Source organism: Pseudonaja textilis, chromosome 2, assembly GCF_049901715.1.
Source record: "Pseudonaja textilis isolate UNSWEBS1 chromosome 2, rPseTex1.2, whole genome shotgun sequence".
In the NCBI taxonomy this organism is placed as follows: domain Eukaryota; kingdom Metazoa; phylum Chordata; class Lepidosauria; order Squamata; family Elapidae; genus Pseudonaja; species Pseudonaja textilis.
Window position 1 is genome coordinate 47,432,557 of NC_141991.1, and position 23,762 is coordinate 47,456,318.

The following is a 23,762-nucleotide window of genomic DNA, read 5'->3' on the forward strand; positions in this document are numbered from 1 at the left end:
TGGAACATGGTGCAACAATAAACTCTGTGAGGTATTGTGAAACATTGCAAAAACTAAGAAAAGCAATTCAGAACAAGCGTAGAGGAAGGTTAAGCTCAAAAATTTTGTTTTTGCATGACAATGCCCGACCACACACAGCAAATCGCATTCGAGAAGTCCTGAATGCTTTCAAGTGGGAGATTTTTCCTCATCCGCCCTACAGCCCCGATCTTGCACCAAGCGACTACCACTTGTTTCCGAGGATGAAAACCTGGCTTAGAACACAGCGCTTTGACGACGACGCGGAACTGCGGGTGGGCGTGACTGACTGGCTCAAATCTCAAGCAGCTGAATTTTATGACAATGGAATTACAAAGCTTGTTCACCGCTCTGATAAGTGCCTCAATTTGTTTGGTGAATATGTTGAAAAGTAGTATTACACTTTCAAGTGTATATAATAAAAAAAAAATTCCTACACTTTGTTTTTTTCTATCGCAAAACGTAATCTATTTTGTGGATAGCCCTCGTATATCTCTCCTCAGGTTTTTTGTTCCTGTAGGCTAAACATACCCTAATCATTTAACTGTCCTTCACAGGACTTGGTTTCCAGATTCCCTACAATCTTGGTAGCACTCTTCTGAACTTGTTCCAATTTGCTACTGTTGTACTGCTCTGGTACTCAGAACTGGTACCCAGTACCCAGTACTCCAAATGGAGTCTGCCTGGGACAGAGTATGGTGAAACAATTATGTCCCATAATCTCGATTCAATGCCTCTATTAATGTGCCCCACATTGACTTTTTAGCAGTTGCATCACACTACTAGGACATGTAGCTGACAAGAATATTCGGATCCCTACTGCCAAGCCAGATCTCCCACACGCTATACAAATATCTTACAGGTTTCCTACCCAAATACAGAACTGATTTTTTTCTTCTTCTTTATCTTATTCTAACTTAGTCTATCTTATTCATTTTAGCCTTCTGCTCAAGCCTTCCTATATCCTTTTGAATCTTCTATTATCTAACATTTTATTCAGCCATCTAGCTTTATGTTATCTGAAGACTGTCTAAATATTCCCTTAACACCCTCCTCCAATCATTGATTTTTAAAAAGTTGAATAGTTCAAGGAGCAGGAAAGAGCCTTCTGTAACTCTACTCAATATTTGCCTCTGAGCTAAAGTAGAGCTGTTAATGAGCACTCTTTACATGTACTTTTTCAGCCAACTGTAAGTCTGATATACTTTACCATTTTATTAAGAAGAATACCATGAAAAGCTCTGTCAATTTTTTTCTGAAGTCCGGGTATGCCATCTTTACAGCATTCCATTGACCTGCTAAGCTAAATACTATTACAAAAGAAGAAGATAAGCTTAGTATGGCATGGTTTGTAGGTGACGAATCCACACTGGATCCTGTCAATCGTAACATGTCTATCCAAGTGCTCACAAACATGCTGCTTGATAATCTGTTCAAGGGCATTGCTCAGTATAAATGCCAAGCTGACAGATCTAAAGTTGTCCTAGTCTTCCTCCTTCCCTTTTTGAATATATATATATATATATATATATGTATATGTATATGTATATGTATTTGTTTTCTTAAGTTTTCGCGGGTACTTACATGTATGGTATTCAGCTTTGTTTGGGTATTTTCCCACGTCATTGTAGTTGTGCTTTTAAAGTTGTAGCAACGTTTCAGCAGAATCTCATCTGCCATCATCAGGCTTCTGTATTGTGTTCATCTGTGAGTCAGACTATCACAGCCGTTTCAGTTTTAAATTTGGGGCAGCCTAATTTTTCAACCTAATAGGCTGCCCCAAATTTAAAACTGAACGGCTGTGATAGTCTGACTCACAGACAAACACAATACAGAAGCCTGATGATAGCAGATGAGATTCTGCCAAAATGTTGCTACAACTTTAAAAGCACAACTATATGACGTGGGAAATACCCAAACAAAGCTGAATAATATATATATATATATATATATATATATATATATATATATATATATATATATATATATATATATAAATTCAGCTTTGTTTGGGTATTTTATATATATATATATATATACATAACATACACATACACATACACATACACATACACATAGTGCCTGTGGTACATATCTTCTTAGTAGATACTGAAAATACTGAATTCTTTACATGCAACAAAAGCAGAGTTGCCAGAAAAAGATGGAAATCTAAAAGTCTAAAGCATTCTTTAAATGTACTTTAGAAGAATGAAAACAGACAAACCCAGGATATGTTTCTATTATCCTTCCCTGTCCCCTTGTCCCTCCTCCAACCTGGTCACATGACTTTCTCTCTGCTTTAATGGCAGAAAAACATAATCAAATTTATACCTCTTGCAGCTATTGCTGAAGAGGGGAAGCACTACATTTAACTCTGGGGAAAATAAGGCCTATTTAAGTGTCTTTCATGGACTTGGAAGTGAGATAAGCCAACATTATGGAAACATGGCTAAAAAAACATTTGTGCTATGCTTTAGTGCAAATCAGGAAAGATTGTAAATTAAATCAAATCCTCCAATAATTTTGCAATTAGTTCTTCCATCATAAACTACCCCATCTTTTTGCTCTGAGGTGTAAAAAAGCTAGGCTAGGAAGTTATAGATATTATAGATTCTGATATTCTAGTTCTTTCAGTCACTCCTTAGATGAAGTAGATTTTAGTTCAGGTTTAGTTCCTGATAAAGTGTACTTATTCATTTTTATTGTGCCACATATTGTTTGCAGCACCTCTGACAAATCCTAGTTGACGTCTGATTGACTGCCTCTGTCTGCGCTGAATCGGGCAACAGAAGAACAGACATGCTAACCTGTCAATAACAACAAACAATAGCAGTATTGTTTCCAGTTATTGGGCTTCTGTAATTGTCTTGTTGCTGTGGTGATAGGTGGCAATTTATTCCACAGATGTCATGCAGGAATAAATGTTACCCATTAGCATTACAACAATACAACTCTAGTAGCCCGTTAGATCCAAAAAGGACAATGCAGAAACAGTGTAGTTATTATATCCCAGAGGCAGCTCTCCCATCAAAGACAGAAGGTAAGGAAAGGAAGCCATAAAAACACAACCTAAACTGATATAATTGTTTTCATTGCCAGACTCAGGGAAACAAACTAACAATAGTTACAGATTAAATCGCTTATTTCCATCAGGATTCCACCAGAGTCATCATCTTCTTAAAACCAGATACTTGCTTCCGGTTCAGCTTTCAATCTAACAAAGAATTTAATATACCAGCCAACTTATTTACCCTATTACTCCATCCTTTATAGATAGAAGGACTCTCAGAATTTACTGAAAAATATCCTTCAGCTATATCAAGACAGAAGAAATGAAGATTTTCAGAACATTAATGAAAACTAGGAAGCTTCAGCACATTATCCAATGGAGATATATACAGTTGGAAATCTGTATTAGCAGGAAATACTTTCTGCTTTGCCTGTAAGCTTTCATTTATCCATGGATATGCAAAGTATTTTTCAAACTGGAATAAATATGAAAAAAATGTCAAGAAGAAGCATGAAAAAAGAAAATATCCAACACCAAAAGAGCATGACTTTTACAGAAGAATGATGCATGTACAACAAATGAATGTACTGAGAGCCAGAAATCAAATACTGGAAAGATGTATTGAAGCATATTATTGCCATTTTAAAATTTGTTGCATAGTGAACAGGGAAAGCCAGAAAGCAAACATTCTCTGGTGGTTACCAGATCATCCCCATTGAAATTTAACTTGGAACACTGGATTGAATTGCTCAGTTTAATCCTTTTCTTGAGTAGCACCTGGAAGAATATGAAGATAAAGGAAAGGGCCATATTTCATATCATTTTTCACAATTCTATAATGAATTAATAAATGCATGGGAAATGAAGTTGGTATGAAAATCACTTAGGAGCTTAAAGAAGCAAAGCATTTTTCTTTTCATTGTTCAATTTACACCAGGCTTTTTCCACTTTTTTGCTACTGACCCAATGGAAGTTTTGGGTTGTTGTTGTTTGCTTTGTGCTACTTGACTGGTATATGAGAAAGGATAGTGTGAAATTGACATCAGAATTTTCCAGAACTATGAACTTGACATCAAGAATTGCAGAGGTTTAAATTTAGATCAATTTTATTATTCCCTTTAACCAGCAAATAACCACAAGGATTATCTCTAGGCAGTTTCAAAGTTGCAAGTAGACATTAAAAGAATGAACAATGGAACTTGTTTTTTTTTCTTTTCTTTTTTTTTTGCTGCCTATTCTTTGAACCTGTCTGGGCAAAATAATGTGAACAATAGCAATTAAATTCTGTCAGTTATTTTAAGTTTTATATATTTGACCTAAATTTATATTCACCACCTACCAATGGTATTACAAAAGAATATTGGACACTAATTCAAAAATTTCAAAGATCATTTTTAAAACCTTCAAAAACAAGATTGCCCTGTAAAGAAAATGCCATACAAGCAATATGAAAGACTAAATTAAAATAAAGACTAATTCTAAAGAGAAAAGATTTGTAAAAAGGAAATATTTTGCTGGCAAAAGAAAATCAAGTATATATAAATAGAGAAAGGAAGAGACATGGGTTGCCTGTGATGACTCTCTTCTTCTTTTTCTGAATTTTATCACTTTCTTCCTCATCCCTTTCTCCCATCCACCCTTAATTGCCACAGCTTGGCAGACGGAGGAACTGCAAATTTTCTGGAATACTTAAGGTCAGACTGGAGCTACAGAAAGTTATATTCAGATACATTTCACATTAAAATAGAGAATAACTTTTCTGCTTATACCAAAGTTGAGAATTTATTTGGCAGCCTGCTTAGACATGAACTGGTGTGTCAAAGTCTGAATTCTCTGGAGAAAGATCTGATGAGCTTGCCTGAGCTTACTCAAAAAACTACATTTTCTTCCCTCCAAATTAAAATCTTCCATTGGTTTCTTAGCTAAGACCGCACACAGTATTTTGAAGAAAATTTCAAAAGGAACTGGTTGCAAATGATATTGTTGCTTCCTGTCTTAATCCAGTTTTGCTCATTTAATACTCTGGAAGAATTTGTTCCAATCTAATCCAGGATAAAAACATAAATTACATTTACAATAGTGCAGTCAGAAAAGATTTTTATTTTTCGTTCCTGAAGTAGAATGACAACTTCTTTAGTAAGAAATGTTTTCTGATGGTCCCATTCAGAATTACTTCTGAAACGAATTTCAGAAAGGAAGGTATGTCTTCTTAAATAACTCCCTAAAGCAAAACTAGGGTAATAGAGTTAGTAAGGTCTGAGAGCCAGTTGACACTGAGCACGGAGCTGTTCCTGGAACTCAAGTGGCTGTAATCATGAAGTTTTGTCCTTAATTTACTTCTTAATATTGCTTCCTTCAAGCTAATTATAATGAGCTCTCTAACTAACCTCCTTTTGCCAATCTCTGATACCAGGCAAGTCTTTCCCCATCAAAGCAGTCAGACTGCAATTTGCCTTTTAAGTGTGCTGATTCTGCTAATATTGGGCTAATGATAACATTAATGCAAGACAACGTTCTCTCCATCTCCTTATTCATCTTCCTTCCCAATTACAGCCTGATCTTCTCCAGTTGATGGTAATCTTGTTCACCCATGAAAATTTCAAAAATCCTATTTTGCAGTTGCATCTTTGTGTCAATTCACTATGCAGTATGTGGCCTCATTACCCTGAGAAGCAGTTTTCTTAAAACGAACTTCCAGAACTATGTATAAATAAGCAAGTGTCACTTATGGTTTTTGGTGCTCATGTGACTGGGTGGACATGGCTTGGTGGTCATGTTATTGGCTGGGTGTGGCCAACTCAATATCACTCACATCGAGGCACGCATCTCCTCGCCTGGCCTCTCATGACTGTGGGGATGCTGCAACAGTCATAAGTGTGAAAAATGGTCATGTCACTTTTTTCAGTGCCATTGTAACTTTGAATGGTCACTCCACACAAGCAGAGTACCAGCAAAGGGGGGAGGAAAAACTCCAGAGATGTTCCTGAGACAGGAAGCCTAGTCCTGCCAAGAATGTAATAAGGGTTAATGGAGAGGCAGTTTTTCTGTAAGCAATACCTGAATGTTTCCTTCCTGCCTTCCTTACAGGATTGGGTCAGTAATTTCTTCTAACAACCGGTTCTCGGAACTGCTTAGAATGTTAACAACCAGTTGTAGTTAATAGGTGCAAACTGGTAGAATCCCACCCCTGATTATAGATGCCTTTTCCTATCAAACTAAACCCTAAAAAAACCTTGTTGAGTATGATGGCTTACTTCAAGCTATACATTTAGCATTTATCTCTTTAGGAAATAAAAAGCACCAGCTTTAGATGTGGAATCAGCATAACCAGTGGAATACTGATGGCACTAAATTTTTCAAAGTGATAAAACAAAAAGAGACTCAAAAACAAAAAAGTTCTCCAGAGGGACCTCTGCACATTAGAAAAGCGGCCATCAAATGGTGGATATCATTCAATATGAGAAGGTTTAAAGTGATGCATATTGGTGCCAAAACTTGTAATTGCTCATATAACTAATGGAATCGGAGCTAGCACTGAATGATGAGAAAACAGATCTTGGGATAAATGAAAAGTAGTTCAATGCAGGTGTTGATACAGCATAGCTACCTCTAAAAAAACAGCCCAACAGCTTGTTAGGAATAATAAGGAATGGTAATGAAAAGAGAGATGCCAATGTTATAATGATCTTGTGTAAGTCAATGGTATGGCTGCATCTGGAATATTGTGTGCAGTTCTGGTTATTGCACCTCAAAAGGAATATGGTGGAGCAGGAGAAGGTTTAGTGGAGGGCGGTTAAGATGGGGAAGATGCTGGAGCAGTTTCCCTCAGAGAAGCAGTTGCAACCTTTGGGGCTTTTTAGTTTAGAAAGAAGACACGCGAGAAAGAATATGATTGAATTGTACAACATTATTCATGATATGGAGAAAGTGAAAGAACAAATTTTCCCTGCCAAAATATTGGAACCAGGGGTCACCCAATGAAATTAAATCCTGGAAGAATCAGGAAAGACAAAAGGATTCCCCCCCCCAAAAAAAAAAATCTTTGGAATTCACTGTCATGAGAAAAGGTGTTGATGCCAGTCTGATTGGCTTTTTAAATTGGATCAATTTATGAAGGGCATCAGTGGTCAAAGGCTAATGGCCTTCATGGCAGTGCAGTTGCCTCTGAAGGCCATCTGCTGGGAGACTGGTGGGCTTCCTGGTGCAATTGGCTGACCACCATGAGAACAAACTGCTAATCTAGAAAGGCGGGAGTCCAATCCAGCAGGCCACTGCTCATATTCACATGCTCATATATTCATATATAGATAAAAGTAATGCCCAGCTGGGGATTTTAAATTATTAACAACTCTCATAACTGGGAGACTAATACTAACTCGTTGAATCTTAATTGTTCAACTGTACATATACTGTATATGAACCCTTACATCAAAATCACACTCATTATGAAAAGGAGACAGAGTAGCAAGGTCCATGAAGGCCCAAGTCCATCCTCAGCCTGGGTTTTTATTTACCCACCTAACTTGATTCAGGATTGCCATCATGAGAGAAAATTGGAGAAGACTTGCTTGGTCAGTTGGTAAGGAAGAAGGCCACATTGGGTTTGAAGAGAGATGCTTCATACATGCTCTCATGGATTATGATGCATTTCTTTTGGAAAATTGGCATGGCCAAAGGTATCTGTGGGGACAAACTCAAGAAGCATACCCAATAGACTAAAGCAACTAAGCAACATATATAAAACAATGGTTGGAAACTGATCAAAGAGAGAAGCAACCTGGAATTGAGAAGAAACTTCCTAATAGTGAGGACAATTAACTAATAGAACAGCTTGCCTTCAGAAACCATGGGTGCTCCATCACTGGAGGCTTTTAAGAAGAAACTAGACAGCCGCTTATCTGAAATAGTATAGATTCTTCTGCTTGAGCAGAGGGCTGGACTAGAAGACCTCTAAGGTCCCTTCCAGCTCTATTGTATTCATTCATTCATGCCATCTTGACTTTACTGATCATACCATGTGGATTCCTCTAGAACACTCCTACATACAGGTGAAACTCAAAAAATTAGAATATCGTGCAAAAGTTCATTTATTACAGTAATGCAACTTAAAAGGTGAAACTAATATATGAGATAGACTCATTACATGCAAAGCAAGATAGTTCAAGCCGTGATTTGTCATAATTGAGATGGTTATGGCTTACAGCTCATGAAAACCCCAAATCCACAATCTCAGAAAATTAGAATATTACATGCAATCAATAAAACAAGGATTGTACATGGAACAATATCAGACCTCTGAAAAGTATAAGCATGCATATGGACTCAGTACTTGGTTTGGGCCCCTTTTGCAGCAATTACTGCCTCAATGTGGCAGGGCATGGAGGCTATCAGCCTGTGGCACTGCTGAGATGTTATAGAAGACCGGGATGCTTCAATAGCTGCCTTCAGCTCTTCTGCATTGTTCGGTCTCATGTCTCTCATCTTTCTCTTGGCAATGCCCCATAGATTCTCTTGGGGTTCAGGTCAGGTGAGTTTGCTGGCCAATCAAGCACAGTATTCCCACAGTCGTTGAACCAGGTTTTGGTGCTTTTGGCAGTGTGGGCAGGTGCCAAGTCCTGCTGGAAAATGAAGTCACCATCCCCATAAAGCTCATCTATGGAAGGAAGCATGAAGTGCTCCAAAATGTCCTAGTAGATGGCTGCATTGACCCTGGACTTAATGAAGCACAGTGGACCAACACCAGCAGATGACATGGCTCCCCAAATCAACACAGACTGTGGAAACTTCACACTGGACTTCAAGCATCTTGTAGTGTGTGCCTCTCCATTCTTCCTCCAGACTCTGGGTCCTTGGTTTCCAAATGAGATGCAAAAGTTGCTCTCATCAGAAAAGAGGACTTTGGACCACTGAGCAACAGACCAGTTCTGTTTTTCTTTAGCCCAGGTAAGATGCTTCTGACGTTGTTTGCTGTTCAGAAGCAGCTTGACAAGAGGAATACGACATTTGAAGCCCATGTCCAGGATCCGTCTGATGCACCGACTCCAGTCTCAGTCCATTCCTTGTGAAAGTCCCCAACATTTTTGAATGGCCTTTTCCTGACAATCCTCTCCAGGCTGCAGTCATCCCAGCTGCTTGTGCACCTTTTTCTTCCACACTTTTTCCTTCCACATAACTTTCTATTAATGTGCTTTGATACAGCACTTTGAGATCATCCAACTTCTTTTGCAATTACCTTTTGAGGCTTTCCCTCCTTATGGAGGGTGTCAATGATGGTTTTCTGCACAACTGTCAGGTCAGCAGTCTTTCCCATGACTGTGATTCCTACTGAACCAGACTGAGAGATCATTTAAAGGCTCAGGAACCCTTTGCACCTGGCTTAATTTAACTCTTTGCCTTATGGCTTAATTAGCTGATTAGAGTGGGGCACTTTGAGCCTAGAATATTGAACCTTTTCACAATATTCTAATTTTCTGAGGTTGTGGATTTGGGGTTTTCATGAGCTGTAAGCCATAATCATCTCAATTATGACACATCACAGCTTGAACTATCTTGCTTTGCGTGTAATGAGTCTATCTCATATATTAGTTTCACTACTGAAATAAATTGCATTACTGAAATAAATGAATTTTTGCATGATATTCTAATTTTTCAAGTTTCACCTGTACAATACTTGGACAGCTAGAGGAAGAGTGGGTCAACCTAATAGAAATTAAGGAAATACATAGAGCAAAATTACCTAAAAGCATTAGCAATTCATGAAGGATGGAAAGCATCAAGAAATATCAATTCTGACAAAGAAAAAATGTGCTGGAAAATGTATTTTGATTAAATAATTCTGGGCCTCGATGGAGTAAGCCTGATATAATCAAATAGGAGTCTAGTAATATACTGTACCTCTGAAAACACTGTATTTTATCTCAGTAAGAGCATTAACACTTGAAGTAAAACTTCCCCAGGGAAACTGTTACTCATTGAGAAAGAAGGCAAAAAAGGAAATGCTACCTAAGATTTCCTAGAACCAGTCCAAGTTCACTGAGTTTCAGGGTCAAAGCTGATACCTTGTATTTGGCAGACAAGGCAAAATCAGAAGAAGAAAAGAGACCAATATTATTTTCACAGCATTAGCTGAATGTAATCCCCATAGCAAACCCAATACAAAAGATGTGCTGTTAGATTCTGGTTCCTGAATCAACATCACATATGCATTGCATTCTGGGGGTTTTTGTTTTGTTTTTTTGGTGGCACTCTTGAGATTTAGACACCATTCAAGATAGTTTTTTGGTCACTGCAAACTCAATCAGTGTCCTTATCTTCACCAAATTTCTTTGTTACCATGACTGCTTAACTACTTAGCTTTTCAGGCTATCGAGAAAGGATATTCATTTAAAATTCCTACAAAGCTCAGTAGTGTATTGTGAAGGATTATTTAAAATATCTGTGAGATGGGAAGGAAGGAGGAAGGGAAAGAAGTATCAATAGATGGTCCTCAGATTCAGTAGCATCCACCTTAAGAGTGCCTCTTGGAAGGCTGGGAATGGGAGATGATTTCTGCAGCTCATCTACAAATCACTGTCAGGAAATTAATGTGCCCCATGTGACCTACATGGCAAGATAACTGTGGCAGAGGTCACATTTCTAGATCAAAGTTCCTTTTTGTTTCTTCCACTTTTTGTAAAATGATGCTATCAGCTGGGGAAGAAATGAATTAGTTGGGCTTCTAATTCTTAGAAGAGTTAGAATTCTAAAAGAAGTTGGCATGACAAATATCCCAATGTTGCTGTAGCATGGAAGTGGAAATATGTTCATTTGACATAGGAAGACCTCATCCATATTATACTTCTTTTGACAGTCCATAATAAACTCTTATAACAATATCAGTTCCCCTCCCTGCCCTTTATTCTTACCCAAATACTCTCAATAAGAATTTTCATGCTCTGATTCCTGAATTTCTGTACATTTTTTTTCTTTATTTTATTTTATTTTATTTTATTTATTTGTCAATTGTTTACTTAGATAATAAGTAAAAGTGTATACATAATTATGAATACATGAAATGAGTACATATAAGAAAAATGAAAGAAAAATAAAAGAAACAATAGGACAGGGACAGTAGGCACGTTGGTGCGCTTATGCACGCCCCCTACAGACCTCTTAGGAAAGGGGTGAGGTCAATAGTAGACAGTCTAAGGTTAAAGTTTTTGGGGTTTGGGGAAGAAACTACAGAGTCGGGTAGAGTATTCCAGACATTGACCACTCTGTTGCTGAAGTCGTATTTCCTGCAATCAAACTTGGTGCGGTTAACCTTGAGTTTATGTACAGCTCAACATAGGTACAACTTACAGATAAGAGCCATGGTGGTGCAGATAAGAGCCATGGTAGCTCAGTGGTTAGAATGCAATATTGCAGGGCTAACTCACTGCTCAGTCCAGGAGTTCGATCTTGAGCGGCTCCAGGTAGACTCAGTTTTCCATTCTTCCGAGGTTGGTAAAATGAGGATCCAGATAGCTGCGGGCAATACACTGCCTCTGTAAACCTCTTAGAGAGGGCTGTAAAGCACTGTGAAGTGGCATATAAGCCTAAGTGCTATTGCTATTAACATCCTTTCCCTTTCTATTTAAGTTTTCTTTCTTAAAAATAAACCATACCTTTCCAAAACTATCTTCCCACCAAGTTTCAGCCATCCATAGGATATCATATTTGTCCTCCCATGTTAGGACTCCAACTGCTCTTTGTTTGTTCTGGTAGCCTGCACATCAGGGTATAAGTAGCAGCCAGAGGGTACAGCACAGCATTCACTCTTTCTGAGCAGTGTACAAGAAGAATACACGCATACATATGTCTGAGCCAAATTATGGTTTCTTCTCAGCCTTCACTAACAGAGTTTTGTTAGCAGTGAGACTGGGCTGCCTTCCTTACAACCCCCATGGCAAGGAAAAGGTGCGTCAGTGGGATGGGCAGATAAGACAAAATAATAAACCTCAAAGGGGAAGAAGTGGGCTGTTTGACTGGTCGTGTAGAAACAGAATCTTTCAGTGACTTAAGAACTAGAGCTAATTATTTTCAGTTATAATTTCCCATATAATTTCCTATCCCCTTCTCATAGGCAATCCTTATGGCACAATTCTTTCCATGGCATACTTGAACATCATTACATCCAAGTGTTTTTGACAACCTGATTTTTTTTTAAAAAAATGGTTTCTTTTCACAAGATAAGAATCTGAAAGCAGCCACCTAGCATATGAAATACAGCTCAGATATAAAATGGGGGGAAAAAAGAGTTCAGGTGTTTTAATCACCATTATTTCCTATTCATTTTAAATGAAAACAGTATATAAATATATGAATAATTATATAAACCATCAACATAATATGCAGACATTTGACTAGAATTATAAGGAGACCTTGAAGGTTTTTTTAAAAATGAACATTATCTTTACTGGATATTGCACCTTGCCATTTTAAAAAATGAAGTAAGAAGAAGCGATCAGTATATATAGAACCACAGGGATAATTGTTCACTCTACCATATATAAAAATGCAATTTTAAAACAAATAGAAAAACAGATTAAATATTTATTCTATACCCTAAAACAATCTGTCAGCCTCTCCATGCAAAGGGCAATGTGGTGTCAGGCAAGCTACAGAAGTCACACAACATTAACAGCAAGCCCCAGCTTGTTTATGTCTGAATGGCAAAATCGGTGGAGTTTTATGAATGTCTTGCGATATTTAAAAGCGTGCCTTATGGAAAGCTCATTAGCAATGCTGGATAGCATGGGCTGCACAAATGGAAGAGCTTACAATAATGCCACATACCAAAATGCCAGAGAGTTTTCTGCCCTGGGGCTAATACAGTTTCAGGGGAGATTATTTCCGCTAGAGTTGCAGCAAGACAACAAACGATATAATTTTTTAAAGAGGAAGCAACTTGCTTTGTGCCATTGTCTCAATCGTAGCTAGTCTTCCCATTTAAAAGCAGACCCCACCAGCTTGGAGAAGATGTCAGAGCCTCCTTAAATGACCCACTTAATCTCTGCTGCTGCTGCTGCTGCTTCCCATGCCTCTCTGTTGGGCTCAAATGATCCAGAAAAAAAGGAAGGGTCTTGGTCTCATTTTGGTTGTTCAGAAATGATAAGAGAAATCTTTGCAACCATCCTATGATATGGGTTAGGTTGAAAAACTGACACAAAGTCACTCAACAAAGTCATTTGGGGAGTTCCTGACATCTCTAAAGCCCTCCTAGAAATCAAGTGGCTCTGCTTTTAAATTGGAAGACTAGCCACGATTGATTTAATAAGGATTTGAACCTGGCTCTCTCTTATCTTAACTGGCACTGAATCAATTGCTTTTATATTAAAACTGTCTGGTTCTTTAGGAGACTGGACTACAATGTAAAAGAGGGTAGGCTGGCTACGGTCTTCCAGATGGATTTTGGACTACAGCATCTAGCATTTGCAATACTTGCCACATTGGCCAGTTCTCCCATTCTCATTTGAATAGACAACAGATAATCAGAGTTGGAAGGGACCTTATAGGTCATCTAGTCCAACCCCCCGCCCAAGCAGGAGACCCTACACTATTTCTGGCAAATGGCAGTCCAGTCTCTTCTTGAAAGTCTCAAGTGATGGCGCTCCCACAACTTCTGAGGGCAAACTGTTTCATGATTGATTGTTCTCACTGTCAGAAAGTTTGTCCTTATTTCCAGGTTAAATCTCTCCTTGTTCAGTTTCCATCCATTATTCCTTGACTGGCCTACAGGTGCTTTAGACAATAGCCTGACCCCTTCCTCCCTGTGACAGCCCCTCAAATATTGGAAGACCGCTATCATGTCTCCCCTGGTCCTTCTCTTTACTAGACTAGCCAAGCCCAGTTCCTGCAACTGTTCGTTGTATGTTTTAGCCTCCAGTCCCCTAATCATCCTGGTTGCTCTTCTCTGTACTTTTTCTAGAGTCTCAATATTTTTTGTAATGTAGCAACCAAAACTGGATGCAGTTCTCTAGGTGTGGTCTTACTAAGGCTTTATAGAGTGGTATTAGTACCTCACTTGATCTCAATCTATTAATGCAATTTAGGATTGCATTAGCTTTTTTGGCTGCTGTTCCACACTGCTCGCTCCTATTTAGCTGATTTTTAGAGACAGAGTACACAGAAATGGAAAAAGCTAAACTGATACATCTAGACAATGTGTCTATGGAGATTCTCAATCATCCAGGTCCTGGTTGTCTCAAAGGTGCTGGACTTTCTTAATTTTTCCTTGAAAACATTTCACTTTGCATCCATGAAGCTTCTTTAGTTCTGACTGAACAATGGGGAATGGAAGGATTTATATTCTTTGCAATCATTTGGTCATTAGCACTCTGAAGGTCAGTCATTAGCTCTCTGAGAGTCATTGAGGCCACTTGGGGAGTTTATCTGTACCTTCAGGGAAGTGGTGGGATTCAAATTTTTTTACTACCAGTTTTGTGGGTGTAGCTTATTTGGTGGGCATGGCTAGGTTCACATGACTGGGTGGGTGTGGCTTGGTGGCCATGTGACTGGGGTGGTTATATGATTGTGTGGGTGTGGCTTGGTGGTCATGTGACTGGGTGGGTGTGGCTAACTCCATGTCACTCACGTCAAGGGGTGCCTCAACTGGCCCCTCCCCCCAGCCATTCCTTGTCACACCCAGCCTCAACATATCTATAGTTCTGTAAAAATGTTGTTCACTTTTTGTTGACTTTATTATCTACATATTATAGATGTACTTTCATGGACCACTGAAAGGAGGAAATGGCTCACATGCTTTGCCCAAGAGGTTGATAAGCAACAGGCTTTTAGGGGGCTGCCAGAAAGAGCGGGGGGCAATATATTTTCCAAAACACCCAAAGGCAAACAATGTATTTTCCAAAGCAATGGATGGAAACTGAACAGAGAGAGAAGCAACCTAAAAGTAAGGAGAAACTTCCAGACAGTGAAAACAATTAACCAGTGGAATTGCTTGCCACCAGAAGTTCTGGGTGCTCCAACACTGGAAGTTTTTAACAAAAGACTTCTTGCCCTTCCTCCCTTTCTTCCTTCCTTTCCTTCCTTGACACACACACACACACACACACATCTTTTCTGGGAAGAACTTATTGGGCAAACTCCAGAGCAGCGAGTGGCGGGACAATGAAGAAAGCAGCAGCCCCAGAACATCCATCCGCCCTCCCTTTCAAAGCACATGGGAGGAGGCGGCGGGGGCTGTGGGTGGGGGTGCCTCAAAAGGCAGGGAGAAAGTGAACAGAAAGCCTTTCCATTTGCTTTCTCTGTGCTGGGGCTGAGGCTGGGGCTGAGGGGGTGAGGGTGGCAGTGGGTGGGGGTGCCTCAAAAGGCAGGGAGAAAGTGAACAGAAAGCCTTTCCATTTGCTTTCTCTGCTGCACTGGGGATGAGGCTGGGGCTGAGGGGGGGGGTGGCAGTGGGTGGGGGGTGCCCCGAAAGGCAGGGAGAGCTTTCTCTGCTGCACTGGGGCTGGGTCTGAGGCTGAGGGGGCAGCAGAGGCAGCAATGAGGGCACCCCAAAAGGCAAGGAAAACAAACAGAAAGCCTTTTCATTTGCTTTCTCTGCTGCACTGGAGCTGGGGCTAAGATGGGTGGCAGGGGCGGGTGGGGGTGCCTTGAAAGGGAGGCTGGGAACTCTTGGGACTGCTTCTCATAGCTGCGCTGCGGCTGCTGCTGTCCCCCCCCCCCCACCCTTTGGACTGGCCCGAAAAAGACAGCCCACCTTGGCCTCCTCCAGTCCAGAAAGTCCCGGGCGGTGGGGGGGAGGCCCAGAAAGACCCCAGGCATTGGGAGGAGGCCCAGAAAGGCCCTGGGGGGTGGGTGAGGGCCTAGCATGATGTAGGCTTACCTGTGAGCAGGGCAGGCAGATCAGGTCTGCTCAGTTGTGGTGCAGGCTTCACGTGGGGAAGTCAGGTTAGGCAAGCCATGAAGGGCCCAGCGTGCCACATAGGAAGGGAGGAGTGACTGGGCGGGGCAAGCGGCAGGTGGGCAAGCTGTGTGAGTGAGCGAGCATCAGGTGGGTGGGGCAACTGAGCGACCAGGGACTGGGGAACCGGTTTGGGGGCATGGCCGGGCCAGAAGTTGCTACCAGTTTCGCAACCCACACCAAATTCTTGCTACCAGGTCGCCTGAACCACTGCGAACTGGCTGAATACCACCTCTGCTTCAGGGTCACCTGAATCAGAGTGCAAATGGATGTGGATCTTTCTTGGAAGTGCTGAAATGTAAACAGGAGATAGGTGGTATCATATCCCTTCCCCTCTGTTGAGAGAGGGCTTTTCAATTTTATGGCCTCTTTTATTCCTCTTTCAAACCCCTTGTTCAATAAATACATCAAGGAAGCTCTCAGAGCTTGTGGTTAACCCAACGGAGCCTTCAGCAAGTCTAGAAAAAGTTCCAGCAGAAGCTCCTCCATAAAAGATAAAGAAGAGAACCACAAACATCTTTTGGAAGATGGACTTTACTCATTTCTTTTTAAATGGATTTCATCACTTGGAAACCTGACAGTTATCATTGCATTGATCACAGAAATATCAGAAAAGCTCAAGAGGATATTCAACCAGCACAACATATATACATACTTTAAATCCACGAAGGACTCCAAGCATAAAACACTCAAACACAAACTGAGCAATGTGATATATGCAGTACAATACAGGGACGCACAAACCTGTGCATTAGAGAAACAAAACAACCACTTCACAAACGCATGGGACAACATAGGAACAAACCCATCAGGACAAGATTCAGAAGTCCACCTGCATTTGAAAGAAAAGGTTACTCTTTTGAAGACAGCAAAGTCCACATTCTGGACAGAGAGGACCAGTGGTGTGAAAGAAGGGTAAAAGAGGCCATCTATGTTAAAATTGAACAGCCCTCTCTCAGCAGAGGCGTAGGGATAGGACACTACTTATCTACATGATTTAAAGTTTGGCAATGGAACTGACAAGAAATTATCAATCTTGCTTACATAAAAACAGATGTATGTTTTTGCTTACATAAAAACAGAAGTATTGTCAAAACTATGTCAAATAGTTTGAGGATTAGGAATTTCAAAACTATATCCAAACTGATAATGGTAGTGTGCATCAACCAGGAACCTAGTTCTTGAATTGGGACAAAACATAAAGGCAACAGTTCAGTATAGTTCAGTAAGATGTGAAAATGTTTTGGGTTATAGTATTGTTCCTTCTCTCCCTACTGGCTCTCAATATTCAGTAAGAATATTTAGAAATCCCACAGTGTGTGTAGAAAAAAATGGAAAATTGTCTGTTTCTCTTAACAATAAGAAAAGTTCAGCCTCAAGGTTTTCACTGGGGAAAAAAGCATTAAAAAGAAAAAGGAACAAACAGGGAAAATGAAAGCAACTTCTCATTTACAGCAAAGAACTTGATGTTTTGCAAAAGGTTTCAAAAAGCTCAAATCAACAATTCTTCCATTTCTCCATCTTTACAGGAAGAAAGAAAAAGGATTCTGAACCAAAACTCCGTCTTGTTTGATGGTTCCGTTACTGCACAGTTTTACAGCCTTCATTAAAAGCCGCTTATTGTAAAGTCTTGGCTTTGATTTCGTAGGCTTGCTTGAATGGAACTGCTTCTTAAAAATTCATTACTTGTTCCAAACAGGGAAACTTACAAGAGAGGAATTAAATTGCTGTTTGCTTTAAAAGCATTTCCTGAAGCCTGGAGGGCGTTTTCTTATTTGCCCTAAAAACATGCATAGCCTCTCTTATTGTCGGTGCTGTTATTTCTGGATAGAATTTTGAAAATAACTTGAATAGATATGATTAACAGTGTATACGTTCTAAACTAAGATTTGAAGTGAATTTAAAATTATATAGCCCCGTGTATGAAAGAGCCTTTAACAATAAAATAAAAATTGTAAGATGATCAGAATGTTTAAATGCCATCATAATAAAGCCAAATGACTTTTTTGACTCTGCACTAAATCTAATATTAATTCTCACTGGTTCAGTTCTGTGTGGCTTGCCACTTTCTACAGAAGTTATTAATCTTAGCAGCAGTCACACTTTTTTCCCATGTTCCCTTTTCTTGCCGTTCTTCTAAAAGAAACAATTTAATTACAGTGTACAAGGCTGCAAAACCTACTGTGGAAAAACAGTTGAAAAGATACAAAAATATAGCCAGAATGACAAGACAAACATATTCAGAGGGAAGCTTTCTTGAGAAACATGAACTGGATTTTTCTTGTGGTATAATTAAGGAACTCAAGAATTTTACATGTAAAATATAGCATCATATTTGTTTCATTACTATACATATGAGTTATGTTTGATGACTTAACTTGCAAAAAATATTTATGAGTGAGTATGAAAGTAAATACACCCATTTGGATGATAGATGCAAACATTTTTCATTACAGAACTGCTTCCATATTAACACATTTCTATAGATTTGCTATCTTTTGTCACTTATTTTTCCAAATGCTCTGAGTACTAGGTCATTCATCTTAACTGTATTTTGTGTTATCCTCTTCTGAAGTGTTGTGCATAAAAACAAAGATGCAAAGATATGCTTTAAAAGTCTAAAAGTGTTTTAATGAAATTTCTTCTTTGTAAGTTGTGCCAGATTGTATATTTTTGGTTGCTTTAATATGACTGACAGAAGACTGCTCAGCATACCTAAAGCTCTTCCCACCCTTAACTTAGTCACAGGGGTGGGATCCGACAGGGTTAACTACGGGCGTGTGTAAATCTTCATCAGCTTGCTGCCTGGACAGCTGAGCAGCACTGCGTGCAGGGAAGCACCGTTTGAAAAAGCACTTTTTTCCTGCCTTTTCAACTACAACTGTGCCTCGCACGACAGCTGAGGTTGAAAAAGCAGGACATAAAGGTTAGGTAAGAGCCCAGGTGGGTGGGTGGGCCAAAACAGTAACAGACATAGAACCGGTTCTGTGTCTGTTACTCTTCAGGGCTACCGGTTCTACAGAGCCGGACAGAACCGGTAGAATCCCACCCCTGCTTAGCCATGATTTGTAGGCATTGTCATCCCCCAGTGAAAGTACTAGAGCAGAGCCAGGGAGATCCACATCCAAGTCACCCCTTAGCTGTGGAAGTTCACTAAGACAATTGATGCCTCTTAGTACAACCATATCAAAAAATTGTGGGAGGATATAAATCTAACAAACACAAATAAATAAATAAAAAGAAACCATGCTTTAATAATACAAAATTTCCCCCATGACTTGATTATGTTGTCTTATCTCCAGTCTGTGAGTCAAGCAATGCTATGGCTTCATGTGCTGTAGGGTGTAATAGTATTTTCTCACTTGTTCTGATACCCTCCAGGGATAGCCCCAAATATAAGTACTTTTCCATCCATCACCTCAGAGGTGAAGTAATGTATAACCATCAGTGGGTGTGATCAGAGTATATTCTGGAAGTGTTGGTCATGGCACTCCACCAAATTGCTAGCCAGCCTCCACTACAACCATTTCCTTCCAAGCTTTTGTCCTCTCAGAGCACTTTGTTTCTTGAAGTGATTTCATATCTATCATCTTTTTTTTTTTTACTGCATCTTTTCAACAACACACTGGGAAGAAAATAGACTTCCCACTGGGAAAGAAGTTTTACTTTTGTGCTAATCCACTTTTACAATATTTTTGAAAAAGTTTACCATAATCTGCTTTTCCTCGTAGCAGTGTGTGGAAAATAATGGGAAATATTGAATTGGGCTGTTGTTGTTTATTACTTGCAGTTCTAAGTCAACACAGTTTCCCAGCATGTTGCTGGGTCTGTTGGAAGAAAAATCCAGATCCAGTTCCAAGCCAGGAATAAAATGGAGGCTGAGACTGAAAGAAAGATTCGGTTTATTGGTGAACAGAACCAAAACACACACAGTGTGCAGTTCTGGGACAACAGACAAAATGGAGTTGAGAGTGGGTGGGTTTTATACCTTGATTCCTATGGGGTCATGAAGGGGTCATGGCTGGCTCTATAGGCAGAAGGGAAAATGCAAATCCTAAGTGTTTGTCTGAGCTAATCTTGTCCACCTTTGGCTTGCATAATTGTGTTGCTTATCTGGAGTTTCTGTCTGACCCAGTCTTTCTGAATGGATTACCAAATCTGCATTTCTAAAAGCTGGCGTCCTCAGTTTCTGCTTCAGGCAGGGAGACTGGGGTTGGTTTCTGCCTCCCTTAAGATTTTTTCCCATTTCTCCTTCAGGCAAAATATTCTATCCTGCCTTTTTAATATGCCCCAAAATATTTCATTCTCTACAAGGGTGGGTGGGTGCTGACTTTCTACAGGTCTATAGGACTGATTTAGTTAGGGCCCATCTCTCTCTCTTCTTTGAGAGAGGCTATTACCTTCTGGATATTCCCCTATGGATATCTTTATTTTACATTATTTTAATTAGTGCAACATCCAAGTTGGAAGTGAGGAAAAGGGAAAATAAACCAGTTCAATAAAACTATCTCATTCCTATTGTGATGCCCAAATTAGTGGATGTTTTTCACACTGGCTGGTGATCTGTTGAAAGGGGAGGGCAGCAAAACCAGATGGAAACCTAGGGGTAGATAAGGAATCCACCCCCAGCCATGAAAACTTCCTGTGTAATTTTGGACCAATTGTTCTTTTTCAGCCCAATCCGTCTGGGCAAAATGTGTGCAAAGGATGCTATTACATTGTTTGTGCTCCTGGAGAAAAGGCAGGATGTAAATCTAGCAAAGAAACACATCTAGGATGATACAAGTACTGTGCTCCCAGATCAAGACAACTATTTGGCAGTGACTTAAAACAGATGCACTAACAGGAAGGATAGGGATTGGCCATCAGGATAACAAATATTATGAGCACATTATTTTGTGTTGCAGATGAGTGGACAGTGGAGGGGAATGGCCTATGGAAGTCACACAAAGTAGAATTTCTTGACAAACTACGTAGTTGTATATTTTAGAATATCAAGCCAGGAGTCATGCCTCTCTTGGATGACGCCTTTTTCCAAAGACAAATACTCCAGGAGAGGCATGGCACTAGGCTTCAACCATGAGCCATCTCTCTTTTTCATCTAAGTACAGCACCAAATTATTTTTGAAATGTTGTTTACAGACCGAACTGACTCCTTTGCTGGCTTTGTATCTGAGCTCATCTGATTTATACTCCTACCTTATTCTTTTTTATTTCAGCTCGGCATGAAGTTATCACCAAAGAGATCCTAGAGCTGGACACTTGGGAAAATAATTGGAATGTTGTTGCAGTCAAAGCCCTCATGCATGACAGCTATGATGTCTGTCTTGTTGCTCAGCTGAACCCAAGAGATCTCATCCCTCCTCCTTCTGATTTAATGGAACAGTAGGTGTGCAATTTTAATGGTAAACAAATAAGCCAGCTGAATGGAACAGAAGTATGTGGATATATGGCAATTTCAATGGATGGTTAGAAATGAGAATTCCATATAATGAATTTTTGAAAGATGACATACAGCTTGGCTTCAACGTAGCAAATTCCTACTGCAGTAATTCAACGGTTATGCAATGTTTTTCTTTTCCACAACTTCTCATAGTAATTTCTTCTGTGTGCCAAACTGTTATTTTCATCTATTCAAGAGTACAAACTCAATTTACCTTGCAAAATAAGAATGCTAAAAATGTTACTTATGGCATCAAAAGCAAATATTTAAAAAATAAAATAATTTAAATACTTTATTCTGTACTGATATGAATTCTATGGAACTTATTTGTTTTTGTCATGGAAGGCAAAACGGAAAGTACAATATTGCCTTAATCTCATTAAACTGGCTTGAAAAGTCATATAGCTGATTGTGTATTATTGACAGAAGTCCATCTGCATTTTCTTCTTCCTGTTTTGTAGTCTTTTGCAGATTCAAATTAATCCAGATATGAAATTAAATCTAGATCAAATATAGAAGGACTATCAGCATGTATTTTCCAGTTGTCCCTTCATGCTGTGTTCTGATTATCTCAAATCCCCAAAGCTTGGTTTTATTTGGCATCTTAGAATATACTTTAACAGGTTAAATGAAGATTATAAAGGTCTACAGGGAGTCACCTGCATTGATTTATCTAACTTAGTATTGTTTACTTTATCAATTGGATAAAGTAATGGCTGCAACTGTCTACTGCTTAACAAAATCTTTTCCAAACCCACCTGGAGATGCCACAAAGTACATTTTCTACTATGTGTGCTTCACTGAGCTGCTAAATACGTTCAAATTGACAGGCTTTCACCTGTCTTTCAAAATTGTTGTTTTTCTCCCAGATTTTAATAACTTCCCCCAAAATTGATCTACCACTCCTCTCTTGGCCAATGATATCTCCTATAATATAATACCAATGTATTGAGGAGGAATGTCATTGCTATTTCTTGCACCTATTGGAAAATTTGAATTGTTTGTGCCAAGGCAGAAAAAAAAGTGAAAATGAGGAATTATTATGGCAGATGTTGAATCAGCAGGGGCAATGGAAGAATAAAGAAAAGTGGGGATGTGACCAGAGGAAACGAGGTAGGGAAGAAAGCATACAAATGAAAAGGCCTAAAATAAATAATACAAATCTTTTGGAAATTTAAAATCTTTTTTTAAAAATACACTTTGGATTACTTATAAAAGTTGTACTAAAATATCAAAGTTTCATTAAATATAAAATAGACCAGTTTGGTCTATTAGTTAAGGCACCAGGCTAGAAACCAAGAGATCAGGAATTCTAGGCACAAAATCTAACTGGTTTACCTTGGGCTAGTCACTCATGTTTAGCCCAACTCACCTTACAGGTTGTTGTGGGAAAAATAGGAGGAAAGAATATTGGGTACGTATTTCACCTGAAATTATTTATTAAAAAAATAAAGGGATTTAAAAAAATCTAGAAAGGACATAGTAAAGGCTGCACAAGAAGCAGTAGAATTTTTTTGAAACAAATTCTAAGATTGAATCATTTTGCACATTTACCTATAGATTTTTGGCAGACTGGTGATGGTAAACCTTAATTTTCCTTCATGCTTCCCAGACAGAATATATTTGGCATCATATGCAATAAGCAGTATTTGTATATATCATTTTTGTACTGTTCATACCAGAAAGCCTACCATTTAGTATTACAGAAAAAGTTACTTCGACCAATAGCATAGAATCTTTGTTCTTGTGCCCTGAAAAGGCTCCTGGCATTGACATGTATGAAATATATACCCTTCATTTGTTCTATTGAAGTATCCAGGTGAATCAACATTTGAGAATGTTCTCCCCCAATGCCTCCTTCAATAAATATTCTAAGTTTGATATCAGTAATTTATTGATTCATCTAGTCAAAGCCACAGTACTCTTAGCTTCCTTTTCTGTCTTCCAATGTATTTTAAATCAAATTTGTCCTATATGCAAGATGAATTTTAGTAAATAAATAGATAAAAAAGGAAAAGTATTTTTATTTTTCCAAGAAGCATTCATTAAGCCCATGTATCACTGTGCTTTTCAGTTCTAAATAAAAACTGTTTACATAAGTTTCAAGTCACTAGGAAATATGGAACAGTTCTCTGGTGTCTTTTGTACAGACCTGTACAGAACACAGACACAGACACAGACACACACACACACACACACACACACACACACAGACACACATTCCTTGCTATATTATTCCCCCCAAATTGTTTTTCTCCCCTCCCCCATGTCTTTTTTTCACTGTTCCCATTCACTACCCTACCAAATCAGGGAGAAAGAGGGAGTGTCTTCCATTAGCGGAGAGGTTT

At 39.1% G+C, this 23,762-nt stretch overlaps 1 protein-coding gene across 2 annotated transcripts in view; it reads left to right on the forward strand.

The window, feature by feature from the left end:
• Positions 1–21,814, forward strand: part of KBTBD12 (kelch repeat and BTB domain containing 12) — a 72,557-nt gene extending 50,743 nt beyond the window's left edge. Inside the window, exon 6 of one of the 2 annotated variants that reach the window (XM_026723271.2) lies at positions 21,191–21,814. In XM_026723271.2, the coding sequence (XP_026579056.2) occupies positions 21,191–21,360 (170 nt within the window). In that variant the 3' untranslated portion in view covers positions 21,361–21,814. Of the gene's footprint in view, positions 1–3,291; positions 3,425–21,190 lie in introns of those variants that run through there. The other variant, XM_087923784.1, reaches the window with a different exon arrangement.
• Positions 21,815–23,762: the final 1,948 nt, after the last annotated feature.